General features: G+C 44.3%; 2 protein-coding genes across 3 annotated transcripts in view; one reads left to right on the top strand and one right to left on the bottom strand.

The window, feature by feature from the left end:
• ccdc40 (coiled-coil domain containing 40) overlaps positions 1–2,715 on the bottom strand; it is a 62,356-nt gene extending 59,641 nt beyond the window's left edge. Inside the window, exons 1-2 of the mRNA XM_033044344.1 lie at positions 2,477–2,715; positions 432–495 (exon numbers count right to left, since the gene is read on the bottom strand). Of these exons, the coding sequence (XP_032900235.1) occupies positions 432–495; positions 2,477–2,493 (81 nt within the window). The 5' untranslated portion in view covers positions 2,494–2,715. The remainder of the gene's footprint in view (positions 1–431; positions 496–2,476) is intronic.
• Positions 2,643–16,255, top strand: part of LOC116987977 (lysosomal alpha-glucosidase-like) — a 58,797-nt gene continuing 45,184 nt past the window's right edge. Inside the window, exons 1-2 of one of the 2 annotated variants that reach the window (XM_033044347.1) lie at positions 2,643–2,954; positions 8,676–9,333. In XM_033044347.1, coding sequence (XP_032900238.1) covers positions 8,776–9,333 — 558 coding nt within the window. In that variant the 5' untranslated portion in view covers positions 2,643–2,954; positions 8,676–8,775. Of the gene's footprint in view, positions 2,955–5,534; positions 5,555–8,675; positions 9,334–16,255 lie in introns of those variants that run through there. The other variant, XM_033044348.1, reaches the window with a different exon arrangement.

The following is a 16,255-nucleotide window of genomic DNA, read 5'->3' as shown; positions in this document are numbered from 1 at the left end:
CAGCGGGCCAAAGGACCTGTTGCCACACTATGTCTCTAAACTAAATCTATATCTCCAGTTGCTATTATAGAAACAATGCATAGCACGTTCTCTTTTTGCACCTTCAACTCAATCAGTTGCTTCAGTGTGCTACTGCAGAAACATGGAACACAATGCAATCATTTTAAACAGAAACCCATGCACAGTCCTTACAATGCCAGATCTGAATCTCGTACCATAACTGAAATTTCTATTCTGACTGGACTCTTTAGTCTGCAAAGCGATAAGTTAAATGGGGGAAATATTCCATGGCATAAATTGTCATGAAATTTTGGAGCAATTTTAAAAGACCATTCAAGCCCATCAACAGAGTTTCCTGATACAGCAGCTAAATCATGGGACATCTGCTGTTAGAGATACAGGGAAAATGAATCAACCAAAGCTATATTTACCTCCTGTCCACTCTCTGGTTCATCTTGATCTTGCTTCAAGTTTTCAGAAATCTCTGGAGTGTGACTAGGGATGAGAAAAAAACGACAGTTAAACAGCCATCACCCAAAAGAAATTATGTACAGAAATATGGGAGCAATTTACCAGATTAATGCTGCTAAAAAAACAAACATTTTAAAGATATACTTCAAGAAAAGGAAAAATATATAATTCTAGTTAAGAATATTGTCAAAATCAACAATTTGCAGCTAATCAAAACAGTTCCAAAATAATATTAGTTGCATACTTAAAAATGTTAGAAATATTAATAGTTGAATGCATTGATTGCTTAAATTGTGCTTTTTGTTTCAATAGACAATAGGTGCAGGAGTAGGCCATTCGGCCCTTCGAACCAGCACCGCCCATTCAATGTGATCATGGCTGATCATCACCAATCAGTACCCCATTGCAGGGTTGCAGTCCCAATCTTCAAATGTACTTAATTGTGGACTTTTTCTTTGTAACTAACACTATAATGCCTTAACACTATATTCTGCACTTTAGTATTTTTCTCTTTGCACTCCCTGTCGACTTGTGTATAATATGATTTGACTGGATAGCACACAAACAAATATTTCACTTTCTCAGTACTGTACAGATGACAACAAAAAAAACAATGCAATTTCCAATTATATCTTGGTTTTATAAGTAGTTTCACCATTCTCTCTTTTAAAATGAAAGTATCCCACCATGGAATCTTTTTAATTGTTTTTGTATTTGGCTGGTTTTAAAGAATCTTGTGCTGTGGTCAATAAATGTACAGTATATCACATTATCTTGTGCTAAAGTTATTACATCTCCTCTCAAACTGCTCTGCGTATTCACATTTTCATCACCTTCTCCAATGATCATTCAACCCTAACCACAGTACTCATTTGTTGATGACGTCTTCTATTCTTTATCATTTTCATTGCCATTCTACCCCTCAATGCATATCACTACACTTGTTATTTGCTATCTAGGAGGAGAGTCATACATCTATTTCCTCCAAGCTCTTTTATGAAGGTATTAAAAATGTTGATCCTTACAATTCCATAAAGTCACATTGTGCTATGTTTTAATTTCTTGCCTTAGGGCTTCCAAATACCTATGTAACCACTTTAAACCTATGAGACATCTAACACTTTTCCGTTGTGATGAAACAGCTCGTTGCATTGCTGAGTCACAGCTCCAGCAAAGCAGGTTCGATCTGACCTCCAGTGCTGTGTGGTATTTGGATGTTCTCCCCTTGACTGCATAGGGTTCCTCTGGTTGCTGCATTTCTCTTCCACATCCAAAGACAGCAGACCAATAATTTGATTGGCCCCTATGAATGGCTCCAATTTTAGATGTGATAGAATCCAGGGAAATTGAAGGGATTGAGGAAACAAGGAAATTTGTCGAGGGAATAGGATTGCTGTGTGAGTGCGTGTATACTTGATAGGCTGAATAGCCACCTTCTCTTCAACATGGAAAGGTTAACAATGCGTTTCTCTGTGCACAACCTCTATGTGACTGATCCACAGAAGTATGTTTTCATACTAAAAAACGTAATAGAGTCATACAGCTGTTCAGCCTACAACGAATAGCCTTTAGCTGAGAATAAAGAGGGACCTGGCGAGGGGGTGCAGCTGAGAACAACAGGGTTGCATCGTGGGGGCTGCCTAAAGAACAAATAGGGACATATAGATAGACACATAAAACTGGATGGATATGCATTGTCATTACCAAATCACCACATAATAGAAACCTTCACCATATAATCGTAATTTTTCACAATCAAAAGTTGACATAAATGACATTTGTAATAACTATGAGCATCCAGATAAATTCAAAAGTTAAATTCAAATTGACCAATCATCACACGCTACAAAAACAAACCCAAATCCATGGGACTTCAGCCACAATTAAATGATCTAGTGATCACATGAACTGTAACGAAATAAGAAACGACATCTATTTGACAAAGTTAACTTTTCTCATCTGAAATGAGTGTTTCGGACACAATATTTCTCCCAAAGCAGAGTACCTCTCCTCATCCGCCATGTTCCCGGTCGCTAGGAGACACCGGCAACAACCCGCCGCCTCAGCGCGGATCACGTGCGGGGCTCTGCCACTTTCCCGTGAGGGGGGAATGTATTTTCCGTGAGCTCGGGATTGTAGCTGGAGGAGGTCGGGCTGGCATTGGACACCCCCTCCCTCTGTGTGGCAGCGCCCGGCGGCAGGGCCGCTCGCTCCCTGGTTACCGACCAGGTTGGCGGCCTCTCCAAGTCTCCGCCCATGCGCATTCGGGGGAGAAGTTAGGGAAGCTTTGTCACAGGGTACGCCCGATGGGCCGAGTGTTTCCAGCAAAGATCTTTGGTTTCCAGCACCTTCTGGCTGAGTCAACAACAGGAACAGCAGTAGGCCACTCAGCCCATCGAAACGGGTCTGCAGCGCAGCTTCACAACTTTTCTCTCTCGGCCTTGTCCTCTAATTAATTGCTCTCACTCCTGAAATATGAAGTGGTAAGCACTTATGTTTCTTGGCGGCGCGACTCACCCGTTGCAGCGGCCCCTACAGCCTGTCTGTCTTTTTTTTATTTTTTGTCTAGTTAAATGTAGTGTTTGGTGTTTTTTAATACTGGTTTTAAATGTGTATATGTGGGGGGCGGGGGGGGAGAGGGGGAAACTGTTTAAAATCTCTTCCCTGTCTGGGAGACCCGACCTTTTCCCTGTCGGGTCTCCGTTGTCGTTGGGGCCTAGCACCGTGGAGCGGCCTACAGCCTGAACGACCCGGGGGCTCGGGAGACTGCGGGGCTGCGGATTTGCGGACTACTTACCATCGTGGGGCTGGCCGGCCTCGGAGCGTGGGGAGTGGTGGTGACTCGCTGCTGCGACTCGACTCCTGGGGCTCGGAGGCTCCAGCAACGCAGCCGCAGGTCCGGTGGACTGGGACATCGGGAGCTCGCGGGTCCGGGGGGAGAGAGAGACCGCTTCCCGGAGCTCCCGCAACGCGACTTCTCCAGCCCGTGTCGCGGGGTTGGAACGACCTGGAGCGGGGCCGTAAATCACCCGGCACAGCCTAAAATGGCCGTGGGACTTATCATCGCCCGCTTGGGGCTTCGACATCGGGAGAGTCATGGAGAACAGGGGAGAGAAAAGACTTTGCCTTCCATCACAGTGGGTCCACTGTGATGGATGTTTGTGTGAACTAAATTGTGTGTATGTCTAGGAATTGTCTTTGTTTGTATGGCTGTGGAAACAGAATTTCGTTTGAGCCTCACTGAGGCTCAAATGACAATAAATTGTATTGTATTGTTGTATTCTTATGTCTGGTTGCTTTTATTTTTTTGATAGGTTTTCTTGTTGTTGAGTTGTCAAGTTACCAGAAGGACACAAAGTGCTGGAGTAACTCGGCACTTGAGAACATGGTTAGGTGACATTTCGGGTCGGGACCCTTCCTCAAATTTCAGACCTAGTCTGAGGAAGGGTCTCGACCCGAAACGTCACCTATCCATGTTCTCCATTGAAGCTGACTGACCTGCTGAGTTACACCAACACTCTATGGCCTTTTGTGTATTAACCAGCATCAGCAGTTCCTTGTTTCCATAAGTTACCAGAAGGTACAGCCGACATGAATTTATGTACTGTGTGACAGATTTGTTTTGGATTCTTTGAAGAGGTAATCAAGTGTATCAACGAGGGAAGGATAGTAGATGGACTTAAGTAAGGCCTTTGACATATGGGAGACATGAGACTAGTTCAAAACGTAAGTTGCCAAATTGGATCCAAATTTGGCTTGGCAACGAGTCAGAGGATGATTGTGGATAATAGACAATAGGTGTAGGCCATTCGGCCCTTCGAGCCAGCACCATGGCTGATCATCCACAAGTTCCTGCCTTCTCCACATATCCCTTGACTCCACTATCTTTAAGAGCTCTATATCCAACTCTCTGGAAACTTCAGAATCCACTGCCTTCTGAGCCAGGGAATTCCACAGATTTACAACTCTCTGGGTGAAAAAGTGCTTCCTCATCTCTGTTCTAAATGGCTTACCCCTTATTCTTAAACTATGGCCCCTGGTTCTGGACTCCCCCAACATCGGGAACATGTTTCCTGCCTCAAGCGTGTCCAACCGCTTAATCTATGTTACTAAAAGTTTGATCTTGACCACATCTTATTATTCTGTATATTGATTTTAGAAAAAACGCTGCCACTTACGGCTGTGATTTTTGGCCATCTTACTCAGAGTGCCCCTCCGCTGCGCAGGACAAGAGGATTTTTTCCCATCGATGAAAAATAAAAGAGTTATTAGTATTTAAAAAATGTTGAGATTCTCTCTCCTGAAGACCACGCCCCTTCCGGAGGGACTATAAAACCCGGAGGTGTTGAGTGCCTCAGTCCGTCTTAACACTAAACACATGTCTACTGAATTGTGAGTGGTTTTACTGACCTGTCAGTGCCCTTAATGTGGTTTGAAAATATAGTTTGGAAATGCTAAAGCTGTGTTGCCTTTATTTTGGAATTACTAAAGCTGTGTTGCCTTTGGTTTGGAAATGCTAAAGCTGTGTTGCCTTTGGTTTGGAAATGCTAAAGCTGTGTTGCTTTTGGTTTGGAAATGCTAAAGCTGTGTTGCCTTTGGTTTGGAAATGCTAAAGTTGCCTTGCCTAATTAAAGTTGCCTTGCCTAATTAAAGTTGCCTTGCCTAATTAAAGTTGCCTTGCCTTCTATATAATTAAAAGCCTAATCTTGACCACTTCCTGTTTGCGCTTTATATTGATTTTAGAAAAAACGCTACGACGTACGGCTGTGATTTTTGGCCATCTTACTCAGAGTCCCCCTGCTCATCAGGTGCCGAGGATTTCTCCCATCGATGAAAAATAAAAGAGTTATTAGTGTTTAAAAATTGTTGAGATTCTCTCTCCTGTCAATCACGCCATGAAGGTCACGCCCCTTCTAGTGGGAGGGAGGAGGGACTATAAAACCCAGAAGTGTGGGCATGGCTCAGTCTCTGCAAGATGGAGGAGGGAGAGGTCACGACTCGCTCTCTTTAGTGGCCTTGCACTCTGCTTGAAATGGTATGAAACTGCACTTGAATTTGGTGGCCTTGCACCCTGCTTGAAGTGGTAAGAAACTGCACTTGAATTTAGTGGCCTTGCACCCTGCTTGAAATGGAGTTTCAAGGAATAGCCGTGAGTCATCTGCCAGCCGTGAGTGAGTGAGCTGCCAGCACAACAGGCTTGAATGACTGAGCCGCCAGCCCAAGAATCCATTCGGCCCACAATGTCCACAATAGCGCTCTGTAAACCAGTCCCTTCAGCCCGCAACACCTATACTAGCGCTCCAGAACCCCCCCCCCCCCCCCCCCCTCACTGGCCACCAATATTGGAATTGGTGGAGAGGTGAAATATTGCATTGGGGGACCAGCCCTCCTGTGTGATGCTGGGTCCCAACGGGTCCCACTTAGTCTAGTAATCTTATATGTTTCAATAAGATCCCTTCTCATCCTTCTAAATTCCAGAGTATACAAGCCCAGCCGCTCCATGCTATCAACATATGACAGTCCTGCCATCCCGGGAATTAACCTCGTGAACCGACGCTGCACTCCCCTTTTGTTATTAGATACTTGAGTCTAGTGGTGTTTCAGAAGGATCAACACTGGGGTCTTATGTGATTGCAATACACATGATTGACGGATGTAGATATACGAGGCATAATCAATAAGTTCATGAATAATACAAGGATTGACAGAGCTGTTAGTGTGGAAAGCTACCAGGCTGCAGAGAGAATATGATTTGTTGCTGAAAATTGGCAGATGGGTTGAAAGGTGAGGTGACGTGTTCGTGAGTACAAGTGAGGCTAGGCCATACATAGGAATTGTAGGAGAGTATTGAGGAACAGAGGGAATTTGGAGTACAAGCCCATAGATCCTTAAAAGTGGCGACCTAGATAGACGATGGAAAGCCTATAGGATACTGGTAATCATTAATCAGGGCATCAAATATTGAATATGGGAGGTTATGCTCCAACTTTATAAAAATCTTAGACTTCAGTTGGAGTACTGTGTGCAGTTCTGGTCACCATGCTATTAAAAGTATGTCATAGCGATGGAGAGGGTGCAGAGGAGAGGCAAATACTAGTCAAGAGACCAGAGTTAACTTTAATAGTGCCATAAGAGCAAACATCATAGGGCCATTCGCTTAATGCAGCATCCAAAGGTTTTCCTCTTGCTTCCTCTGATGTACCGTGCTGAAGCACCAACCTACATTTTTATGCTCAGAATGTGCTGACAAACATGTGTTGTACGTGAGACCACAACTGATCCAAGTCTTGTATCTACTGCTATTTTTTTTTGTTGAAAAAAAATGAGGTTTCTAGTTGAGCAAGTTTTAGGGCATATTTTCTGCAAAGAAAACATGGAGGCCAGGTAGTTTTCTGATAAAGGTTGATGTATAATAATAATAATAAATTTTATTTATGGGCGCCTTTCAAGAGTCTCAAGGACACCTTACAAAAATTGAGCATGTAGAGGAAAAACATGTAAGGGGAATGAAATAAATAGTAGAGACATGACTAGTACACAAAGTAAAGACAGAATTCAATACAAAACACAGTATGAGGCAATTAATGCACAGATGAAAAGGGACGGGGACGTGGGGCTAAGGATAGGCAGAGGTGAAGAGATGGGTCTTGAGGCGGGACTGGAAGATGGTGAGGGACACAGAATTGCGGATCAGTTGGGGGAGGGAGTTCCAGAGCCTGGGAGCTGCCCTGGAGAAGGCTCTGTCCCCAAAACTGCGGAGGTTGGACTTGTGGATGGAGAGGAGACCGGCTGATGTGGATCTGAGGGACCGTGAGGGTTGGTAGGGGGAGAGGAGGTCAATGAGATATGGGGGGGGGGCAGATGGTGGAGGGCTTTGTAGGTGAGGATCAGGATTTTGTAGGTGATCCGGTGGGAGAAAGATTAGATACCAAGGACCAAGGTACAATATGAGAGTTCATGAAAAATTTGTCTCTAATGGCCAGTTGTCAGATAACTGAGTAATTGAAATACTAATCCAGCCTTGCCTTTGTTGTCGTGGATAAGATTGTGTAACAATTAATTAGATCACCTGCACCTGACATTGTTTTTCTGTGTTATTTATTTTGAACTTTGCTTTGCTCTGCTTCTCCTGATTGGGTTAAAAGATTTTCCTGAAATATCTAAATTTATGGATTGTAGTCAAGAATATTTAGCTCTGTTTACAAATTAGGCAAGAATAATGAAACAAGAAAACCATAACTTATTTGAGGTAGTTTAACTGTTCCTGACATAAGTTGTGCAACTCCAAATAGCTATCTAGAGATGAAATATCAAGGCTGGGTTATACCATAAAAACATATGTACTGTGTGTTTGATTTCTGTAATTGATTTTCAAAATAAAGCCATTGGGAGAGTGGAAGGGAGATAGCCAGGAGCAAGAGCTGGCAAGTGATAGATGGATCCAGGTGTGGAGGGGTAAATTGGTAGATGGAATTGAGGAGGAGAGATGGGAGTGGAAGTAGCAATACAGAGACTGGGACGTGATCAATGCAACCCGAGCCTTGCTTAATTTCTACCCAGCATGTGGCATTGACATGTTAGCAAGGGCAGCATTTAGTCCACATGATTTTATTGACATTAGGAATCTTCAGTATTATTATTTGTATGTATAGTTTTAACTGTCTCTGTTGTGAACCATGTGTGGTTACCAGGGGGATTCAAGGACCCGAAATGTCACCTGTTCCTTTTCTCCAGAGATGCTGTCTGACCTGCTGAGTTACTCCAGCTTTCAATGTTTATCTTCGGTTTAAACCAACATCTGCAGTTCCTTCCTACACATAAGGCCTACATTTGTTGTTTGAATCTGATTGTAATAGATATCCTGATCTAATGTTTGTGCATGTATTAAAAATAGGAATATTTCCATAAAAAATAATAAGAACATTAATTGTGTTCAACCCAGAATAACTAAATGATTTTCTTTTAAGACTCATTTTATTGTAGTTTCACAAAAAATAATCTGTCCTTTAAACTTTGCAGTGTCTGCTTCATTCTGTCTTCCTTGTTCAGTTGAACAAAAATTAACTGTTGCAATAGAAAGAAAACTGGATATTCTCAACAGATACTTTACGCATTTTATTCTAACTTTGAAATGTTTGTTAACTTCCTGTATTATAAATACCAAGTTGCTTATTTTAAACAGTGTTTTTTCTGTTATCATCCAGGGTAAAATCCTAAATCTCAAGATGAAGACTTTGTCTTTTCATCACATTTCCAGTACTTTGTGATATGCAGATTGAGCCCTTTTATTCAGGAAATTGAAGAATGGGATCCAATGGACTGTCATCTGTGACTAATCTAAGAACGGCTCTTAAATATGGAACCATCTTCTTAACTGTGATTCTAGGTGGAATGATTATTTACCACACTTATTCCATACCTGAGTTTCTAATCACTTCACAATATAGTTACGTAGAAATTATTAAACAAAAGTTATTGTGGCAATCTTCAAATTACAAGCATGGAACAGAAGCCTCAGAAAAAACTACCAAGCTGCCATTCAGTAAGGGTTATTACAATCACTCATCATGTGATATTGATTTCAATAGAAGGTTTGACTGTGCTTTTAATGAACAGATTGACGTGGAGAAATGCCAAGCTCGTGGCTGCTGCTGGATTCCAGTGGTCAATGCTGTCAATATGACTGCCCCTCTTTGTTTCATGCCATCAAATTATCCTACATACAACATGGACAGCCTTTCTCCAACCAAGACAGGCTTTACAGCCACAATAAGCCGAAGCAAGAATACTTTTTTCCCAAATAACATAAGGGTACTTCAGTTGGATGTAATGTACGAGGCAGCAGGCAGACTTCATTTCACGGTAAGTAATCCTGATTAGAAATGCTAATTTTAGTGTGGTCATGAAGATGTGTGTAGCTGTCAATAACAGAAAAGATACAGCTTTTATCTATCATAGCATATTTCCAGTTGATGTTGTTAGTTACATTTGATATTTTCAAATAAAATCAAATTATGAGATTGCAGTATGAAAAATGAATTTGAATATAGAAGAACATTTCTGAAGTTTTCTATATCTGATGCCTTCTGCAACATTTTGTTTCTACTTAGCTAAAGACTGATTTCTGAACATGTTTTATCTTTCTACACACTCGTGCTTGTCTCTCATGCTTGAAGACAACCTCCAAATTAATTAAAAAAACAATTATTGTATGCAAGAGCCACCTTATAAAAATATTAAGAAGTGGACCAAATTGCTTAAATTTATAGACATTAATTAAATGAATGTAAGTTGTTACCACTGGTAAGAATAATAATAATAATAATAATAATAACTTTATTTATAAAGCACTTTAAACAACCGCAGTTGCCAGAAAGTGCTGTACATGAGAACTCATGGACAAAAAGTTATTACAAACCATTAAAAACCGTAAAACGAAGGACTAAAAAATAGTAAAAATTAAAAGACATTAAAAGCACTAAGAACAGGAGCAATGTCTCAGCCAGTGTCGAAAGCCAGAGAATAAAAATGAGTTTTTAGGGAGGATTTGAAGATGGACAGTGAGGGGGCCTGTCTGATGTGCAACGGCAAGGTGTTCCAGCGTGCCGGAGCAGCAACAGAAAAGGCTCTATCCCCTCTGAGCTTCCGCTTAGACCTTGGTACCTCAAGGAGCAGCTGATCAGCTGACCTGAGGCACCGGGCACCAGAATGGCTAAAATGAATAAAATATTCTTTGTTCATTATGTCTATTTAATTTATTTCACTCTTATTCAGAGGTTGACTATATTGATTCTAATTTGCATAAGAATAGATATAATTCATTTAAAGGCAGAATTAATCTAGTTTATTTTGCTTTACTTGGCGTGAGTTACATATACCTCACAATTTGATATTTCTTCTCTAAATGTTCCCTTATAAATTAATATCATTCTTAAAATCCATCTATATGTCTTGGTATCCAGTTTTGAATGACTATGCTGAAGGGAAGTGTAGTTGTTTCAATAATATTCCATCAAAATATTACAGAGATGCATATAACACTTGTAGATGGTTTATGCATGCAACCTATAATGTAGCTACCTCAATACCACTAACCACGCCCAGTCATCTCAGTATAACTGTGATATCTTCCCCTTGCTCCTCCCTTGGTTCCAGTACGCCTGAAGACTAGATGCAGTCAGTACTGGGACGTGTTTGACATGTGCCTTTATTAAAGACTCAGTAAAGTTAGTGTGTCAGACTTAACTCCTTTACATGGTGTCAGTAAGTTAAACGCGCGCCTCCTGTTTATCGGGTTTTATTTGCTCCTAGTTTTACTAGTGTTTAATTCCCTATTTACCATGGCATTCTCGTGCCGCAAGCCCTCTCCCCTTGTCTTTGATGCTGACATTGCGAAGCGATGGGCTACTTTCGTGATGGACTACAACCACTTCATCAACATCGTGCACCGAAACGACCCTGTAGCGGTCAAAGCCTCACTCCTGCTGAACCTTGCTGGTCCCGATGCTATGAAGCGTGCTCAGGCTTTCACTTACAATCCAGCGGTCCTGGATGACAACGACCAGGTCGTCGAGCCGGCGGAATCTGCCAACGACCCGGTATGTCTCTTACGCAAGTTTGCGGAGATTTGTGACTTGCCCTCCAACCGTATATTGAAGCGGGCTAGATTCTTTACAAGGAAACAGCAGCCTGATGAACCTGTTGAATGTTTTATCGCTGACCTGCGCTACCTTGCTCAGCGGTGCCGTTTCGAGAACATGCGTGATCAGCTCACCAGAGATATTTTGGTCACCGGCATGCTAGATCAGAAGCTACGAGCGGAGCTGCTTCTGTGAAGACCGGATCTCACCCTGACTGAGGCTATGCATGCATGCCGAATATCTGAGGTGGTTGCCCCGCTACATGGGCAGAGGGGATCTGACAATCGGGCTATTAATCTGACTGGTGTTGCTATGCCCCGTCGCAAGCAAGACAACGTTCGCCCTGCACCGCGGCTGACTTATGCCGCTCGGGTCCCGCTTGTCAAGAAGTGCCCCAACTGCAATTATGTCCACTCTATGCAGTCGCAGTTCCCAGCATTTGGTAAAGCTTGTAATTTCTGTAAGAAGATGAACCATTCTCAGCTGTCTGTTGCTCCCGTGGGAATGTTCCTCCAGCTCCCAGACAAGTTTTAAACAACCTTCAACAAGTTGATAACGAATTCGGTTCCCAGCCTTCTGTCGACACTGCCCTCGACTCTGAGCCCAGTATTTCCATGGGAGATGCCAGTGTTTATTCTCTCCTTCATAATCAATCTCGCCTCCCCGATCCTTCTGTGCTTGTCACTGTCAACAACAAATCCTTCACTGCTAAGCTGGACACGGGGGCGAAGGTGAATGTTATGTCAACATCCCTGTTCAGGAAGATAAGGAATAATGAGCTGTTAAATGCTGATCGCTCTATATTGCGTGCTTATGGGGGAGAGGAGCTAAAACCTGTGGGGAGGGCCACCTTCCACTGTGTGCTGAAGAAATCTTCGTGTGACCTGTCATTTTTCATTCTTGACTGTGACTCTGTTGAGCAATCAGGCGTGTCAGGATCTCGGGCTGGTGTCCTTTGACCGTACTGTCCACGAAGTGCGGGTGATGCTGAATCCACTCTCCGAGTACCCTGACCTATTCGATGATGAACTGGGTAAGCTGCCCCTTGTATACAAGATCGCAACTGACCTGTCGGTTGTACCAGTGGTCCGTGCTCCACACAGGGTGTCATTTGCCATGAAGGGCAAGGTCGAAGCCATGCTGAAGAACATGGTTGACATGGGAGTGCTTGAAACTGTCAGCGAACCCACCGAGTGGGTCTCCACCATGGTCGCCACCATGAAGAAGGGTAAGAGCGAGATACGGGTGTGCATCAACCCCAAAGACTTAAATCTGGCAATAAGACGTCCTCATTACCCCATGAGGACTGTAGAAGATGTTGCTGCCCAGGTTGGTCAGGCCACGGTGTTCTCTGTCCTTGATGCCAGGAGCTCATTCTGGCAAATACCTCTAGACAAACACTCCTCAGACTTAACCACTTTTGGCACCCCCTTCGGAAGATTCACATTTTTGCGGATGCCATTCGGCATCAACTCTGCTAGCGAAGTGTTTCAACGCTCCATGGAGCAACTGTTTGCAGCCTGCCGTGTGCCATTATCGTGGATGACATCATGGTCTATGGGAAAGATGCTGCTGAGCATGACCACAACCTCCGACGGATTCTAGACCGCGCTCGCCAGATCAACTTAAAACTTAACCGGTCAAAGTGCAAGTTCCGTGTAGCTGAAGCACCCTATGTTGGCCACATCTTCACAGCCCAAGGGCTGAAACCTGATCCGCAGAAGACCAACGCTATCTCCGAGCTGCCTGTCCCGACCGACGTGACCAGCCTGCAGCGTTTCCTGGGCATGGTCAACTATTTGGGAAAGTTCATCCCCGACCTCAGCGAGTTGAGCGCACCCCTGAGGCAACTGACGAAAAAAAACATTGCCTGGTCCTGGTTTCCCTAACACCAGCAGGCTTTCGACCTTCTCAAAACAAAGCTGATTAGCACACCGACTCTCAAGTTTTTCGATCTGCAACGTCCAATTGTAGTTACGTGTGATGCTTCCCACTTCGGACTTGTTGCTGCCTGCCTGCAACTCCATGATGACGGCTCGCTGCAGCCCATTTCTTATGCCTCGCGTACCATGACAGACACTGAGCAGCGCTATGCACAAATCGAGGAGCTTCTTGCGGTTGTATTCGCCTGCTCCAAGTTCAAGGACTTCCTTTTCGGTACCAGGTTCACCGTCGAGACGGTTCATCAACCCTTGGTGACCATCCTCAATAAGCCTATCCATATCGCTCCAGCTAGACTCCAGCGCATGATGTTACAGCTCCAGCGGTTCGACTTTCTGATCGTGTACAAGAGGGGCACCGAGATGCATGTGGCCGACGCGCTGTCCCGGGCCCCCTGTCTTCCTGTGACAGGCACCCCTACGAGCAGGAGGATCTGCAGGTACTCAATGTCAACTTTGATCCCTCTAAGCAGCTGCAGTGCCTGGTTGAGCACACCGCCAACGATCCCGACCTGCAACAGCTCGCAGCTGTCATCCAGCGGGGGTGGCCCAGCAGACGCACCTCACTGCCTGCGGGCACCCACCCTTTCTTTCTGGTCCGCGACGAGCTTGTGCTCTGGGACGGCATCATCATCAAGGGTCACAAGGTGGTCGTCCCTGCCTCCCTATACGACTTGTACTACAACGCTGCCAACATGGGGCATCCCGGAGCCGATGCCACCGTCTCACATGCCCAAGAACAATACTATTGGCCCGGCATGGCCAAGTACATTAAAGCCCGAGTAGCCTCCTGTCCTGATTGCAACACTCTTGCCCCACATCAGCAGCGCCAGCCACTTTTGCAGCAGCCTGCGCCTGCCATGCCCTGGACCTCGCTGGCTGCTGACATATTCGAATGGCGAGGCAAGCACTACCTGGTGTTGGTTGATTCATACTCCAACTGGTTCGAAGTGGACCTTCTCCCTGCTATCACCTCTGAAATGGTTATTAGTAAGCTGCGCAGACACTTTGCTACCTTTGGGTCCCCGGTCCGCTTGCAGACCGACAACGGCCGTCAGTTCGCCAGTGCAGAATTCCAGGCTTTCACTGTGAAGTGGAACTTCACTCACTATATAGCAATGTTACAAAATTTTGAGATTTTAAAAATCAAGTCTGTAATTTATCCCATCAGATAAAGCATAAAAATAAGTTTAATTTGACACCTAATTCACTTTTATATCTCAAGTATTTAAAACGTTATGGCCATTTTCATACTGGGAAATGAGCATCTTGTTCCCTATTGATTTTCTATGGACATAACAAAAAAGCTGTGATCGTGAACAGTCAAAAGCCCATAACTTTCTTAAAAATTAAGAGAACTGAATGAAATTTTCAGTTATCATAGATTGAAGCATTCTGAAACAAATATAAAATAATCTTACTTGGATGACCTGAAATTAAAGCATATAATTAGTTAGTTACCTAATTGTAGCTAATTTCAGACTTCAATTACTAGATCTAAACATCTATCCATTTCTTAATAAATGATTAACATTTTTAAATAGCCTAAATGTCCAAATAATATTCACAAATAATTCACAATAAAACATGATTTTAAAATCTCATTTACATTAATTTATAGGCCAAATGGAAGGAATTTAGTGTTTAATTGCTGTAAATAAATGTCCATTTAAATCAGCTTTCCAGTGGGTCCCTGTGGAACGCGCTGGTTTAGAACGTTCACATTGCGGTAGATTTGTGCCCCAAATGCCGAGAAGAATACTGCGGGATATAATGGGCCCAAAATGAGCTACTCGCAATATTAAACTTTGTATAAAGGGATCTTTAGAAGCCCTTTTTAATGTAAAAATATACAGCCAACCTTCTGTGGTTTGCTTTATGAGACCCTGCGGTTGCTGGCGGTCGCGGGTTTAGAGATTGATTTTTAAACTACTATAACTATTATTCAAGGCCTTTAAACCTAATAATAGCTTTTGCGACGGGGTCTTTCAGCGATTTTTCGTTAATAATTAACTAGGCTGAACATTTTCGATTGGAACAGCTTAGAGAAAATCGCGTTTTAAACCCGCCCCCTCTAAACGGCGCCAAAATCGCGCACACTCGCAGCGACAGATTTTCAGCGACACTTCAGGTAGGCTTTGCAACATACCTACACTATACCAGCAGCCCCGAATACCCGCAGAGCAACGGCCTGGCCGAGCGAGCTGTCCGCAGTGCCAAGAATTTGCTGGAGCAGTCTCGTCTCTCCAATGGTGACTTCTACCTGGGTCTACTAAACCTTCGCAACATCTCACGGGACCCTACCATGCGATCCCCTGCCCAGCGTCTGATGTCCCGCGTGCTTCGCCCACCGATGCCGATCGCCCAACAATCCCTGGTGCCCAAGGTCCTCCAGCCTGCCGCCGTTCAGCAACGGATTGCTCACAAGCATGAGGTACAGCGCCGCTCTCACGACAAGTCCTGCCGCCCGCTCTCAACACTACTGCCTGGCCAGGTCGTCCGCAAGCAGACAGCCACCGGATTCTCCCGACTCGCAACCGTTGTTGGTGTGGACACTTCCCCGAGATCTTACCTGGTGGACTTTGACGGAACTGTCTACCGCCGGAGCCGCCAGCACCTGTTGGCCGTTAACGAGCCTCAGCCTCCTCCTGCGGATCCCTACGCTCCTCCGTTGCGTTTCAAGCCTGTCATTACTAATTACCCCACAGCTCCCTGCATGCCCCGGTCAGTTCGCTTGCCGCGTTCTCCTCCCTCTGCGCTTCCTGGTTTCGGGCAGATGATCTCCTCCCCTGCTCGTTCTCCTTCTCCTCCTTCTCCCCCGTCTCCTCCTCCTGGATCACCTGTGCCGTTTGGGTCACCTCCCGCATTCTCGGTTGGGACTCTGCCGACTTTCTCCTTCCCGGCTGCTACTGCTCCGCCTCCTCTTCTATCTGGTGGGGAGGGTGATGGTGCTATACGCACACGCTCGGGTCGGGTTGTCAAACCTCCTGTCCGCTACGGTGATTTCGTTTAAATTTGCATGTGTTGTATAATCACACTGCCACTGTTATAACTTCAATTTTAGATTTCTAAGGGAAAGGATGTAGATGGTTTATGCATGCAACCTATAATGTAGCTACCTCAATACCACTAACCACACCCAGTCATCTCAGTATAACTGTGATATCTTCCCCTTGCTCCTCCCTTGGTTCCAGTACGCCTGAA

Source organism: Amblyraja radiata, chromosome 26 (assembly GCF_010909765.2).
Source record: "Amblyraja radiata isolate CabotCenter1 chromosome 26, sAmbRad1.1.pri, whole genome shotgun sequence".
NCBI lineage: Eukaryota > Metazoa > Chordata > Chondrichthyes > Rajiformes > Rajidae > Amblyraja > Amblyraja radiata.
The sequence above is the reverse complement of the archived record's forward strand: the minus strand, read 5'-3'. Positions and strand labels throughout refer to the sequence as shown.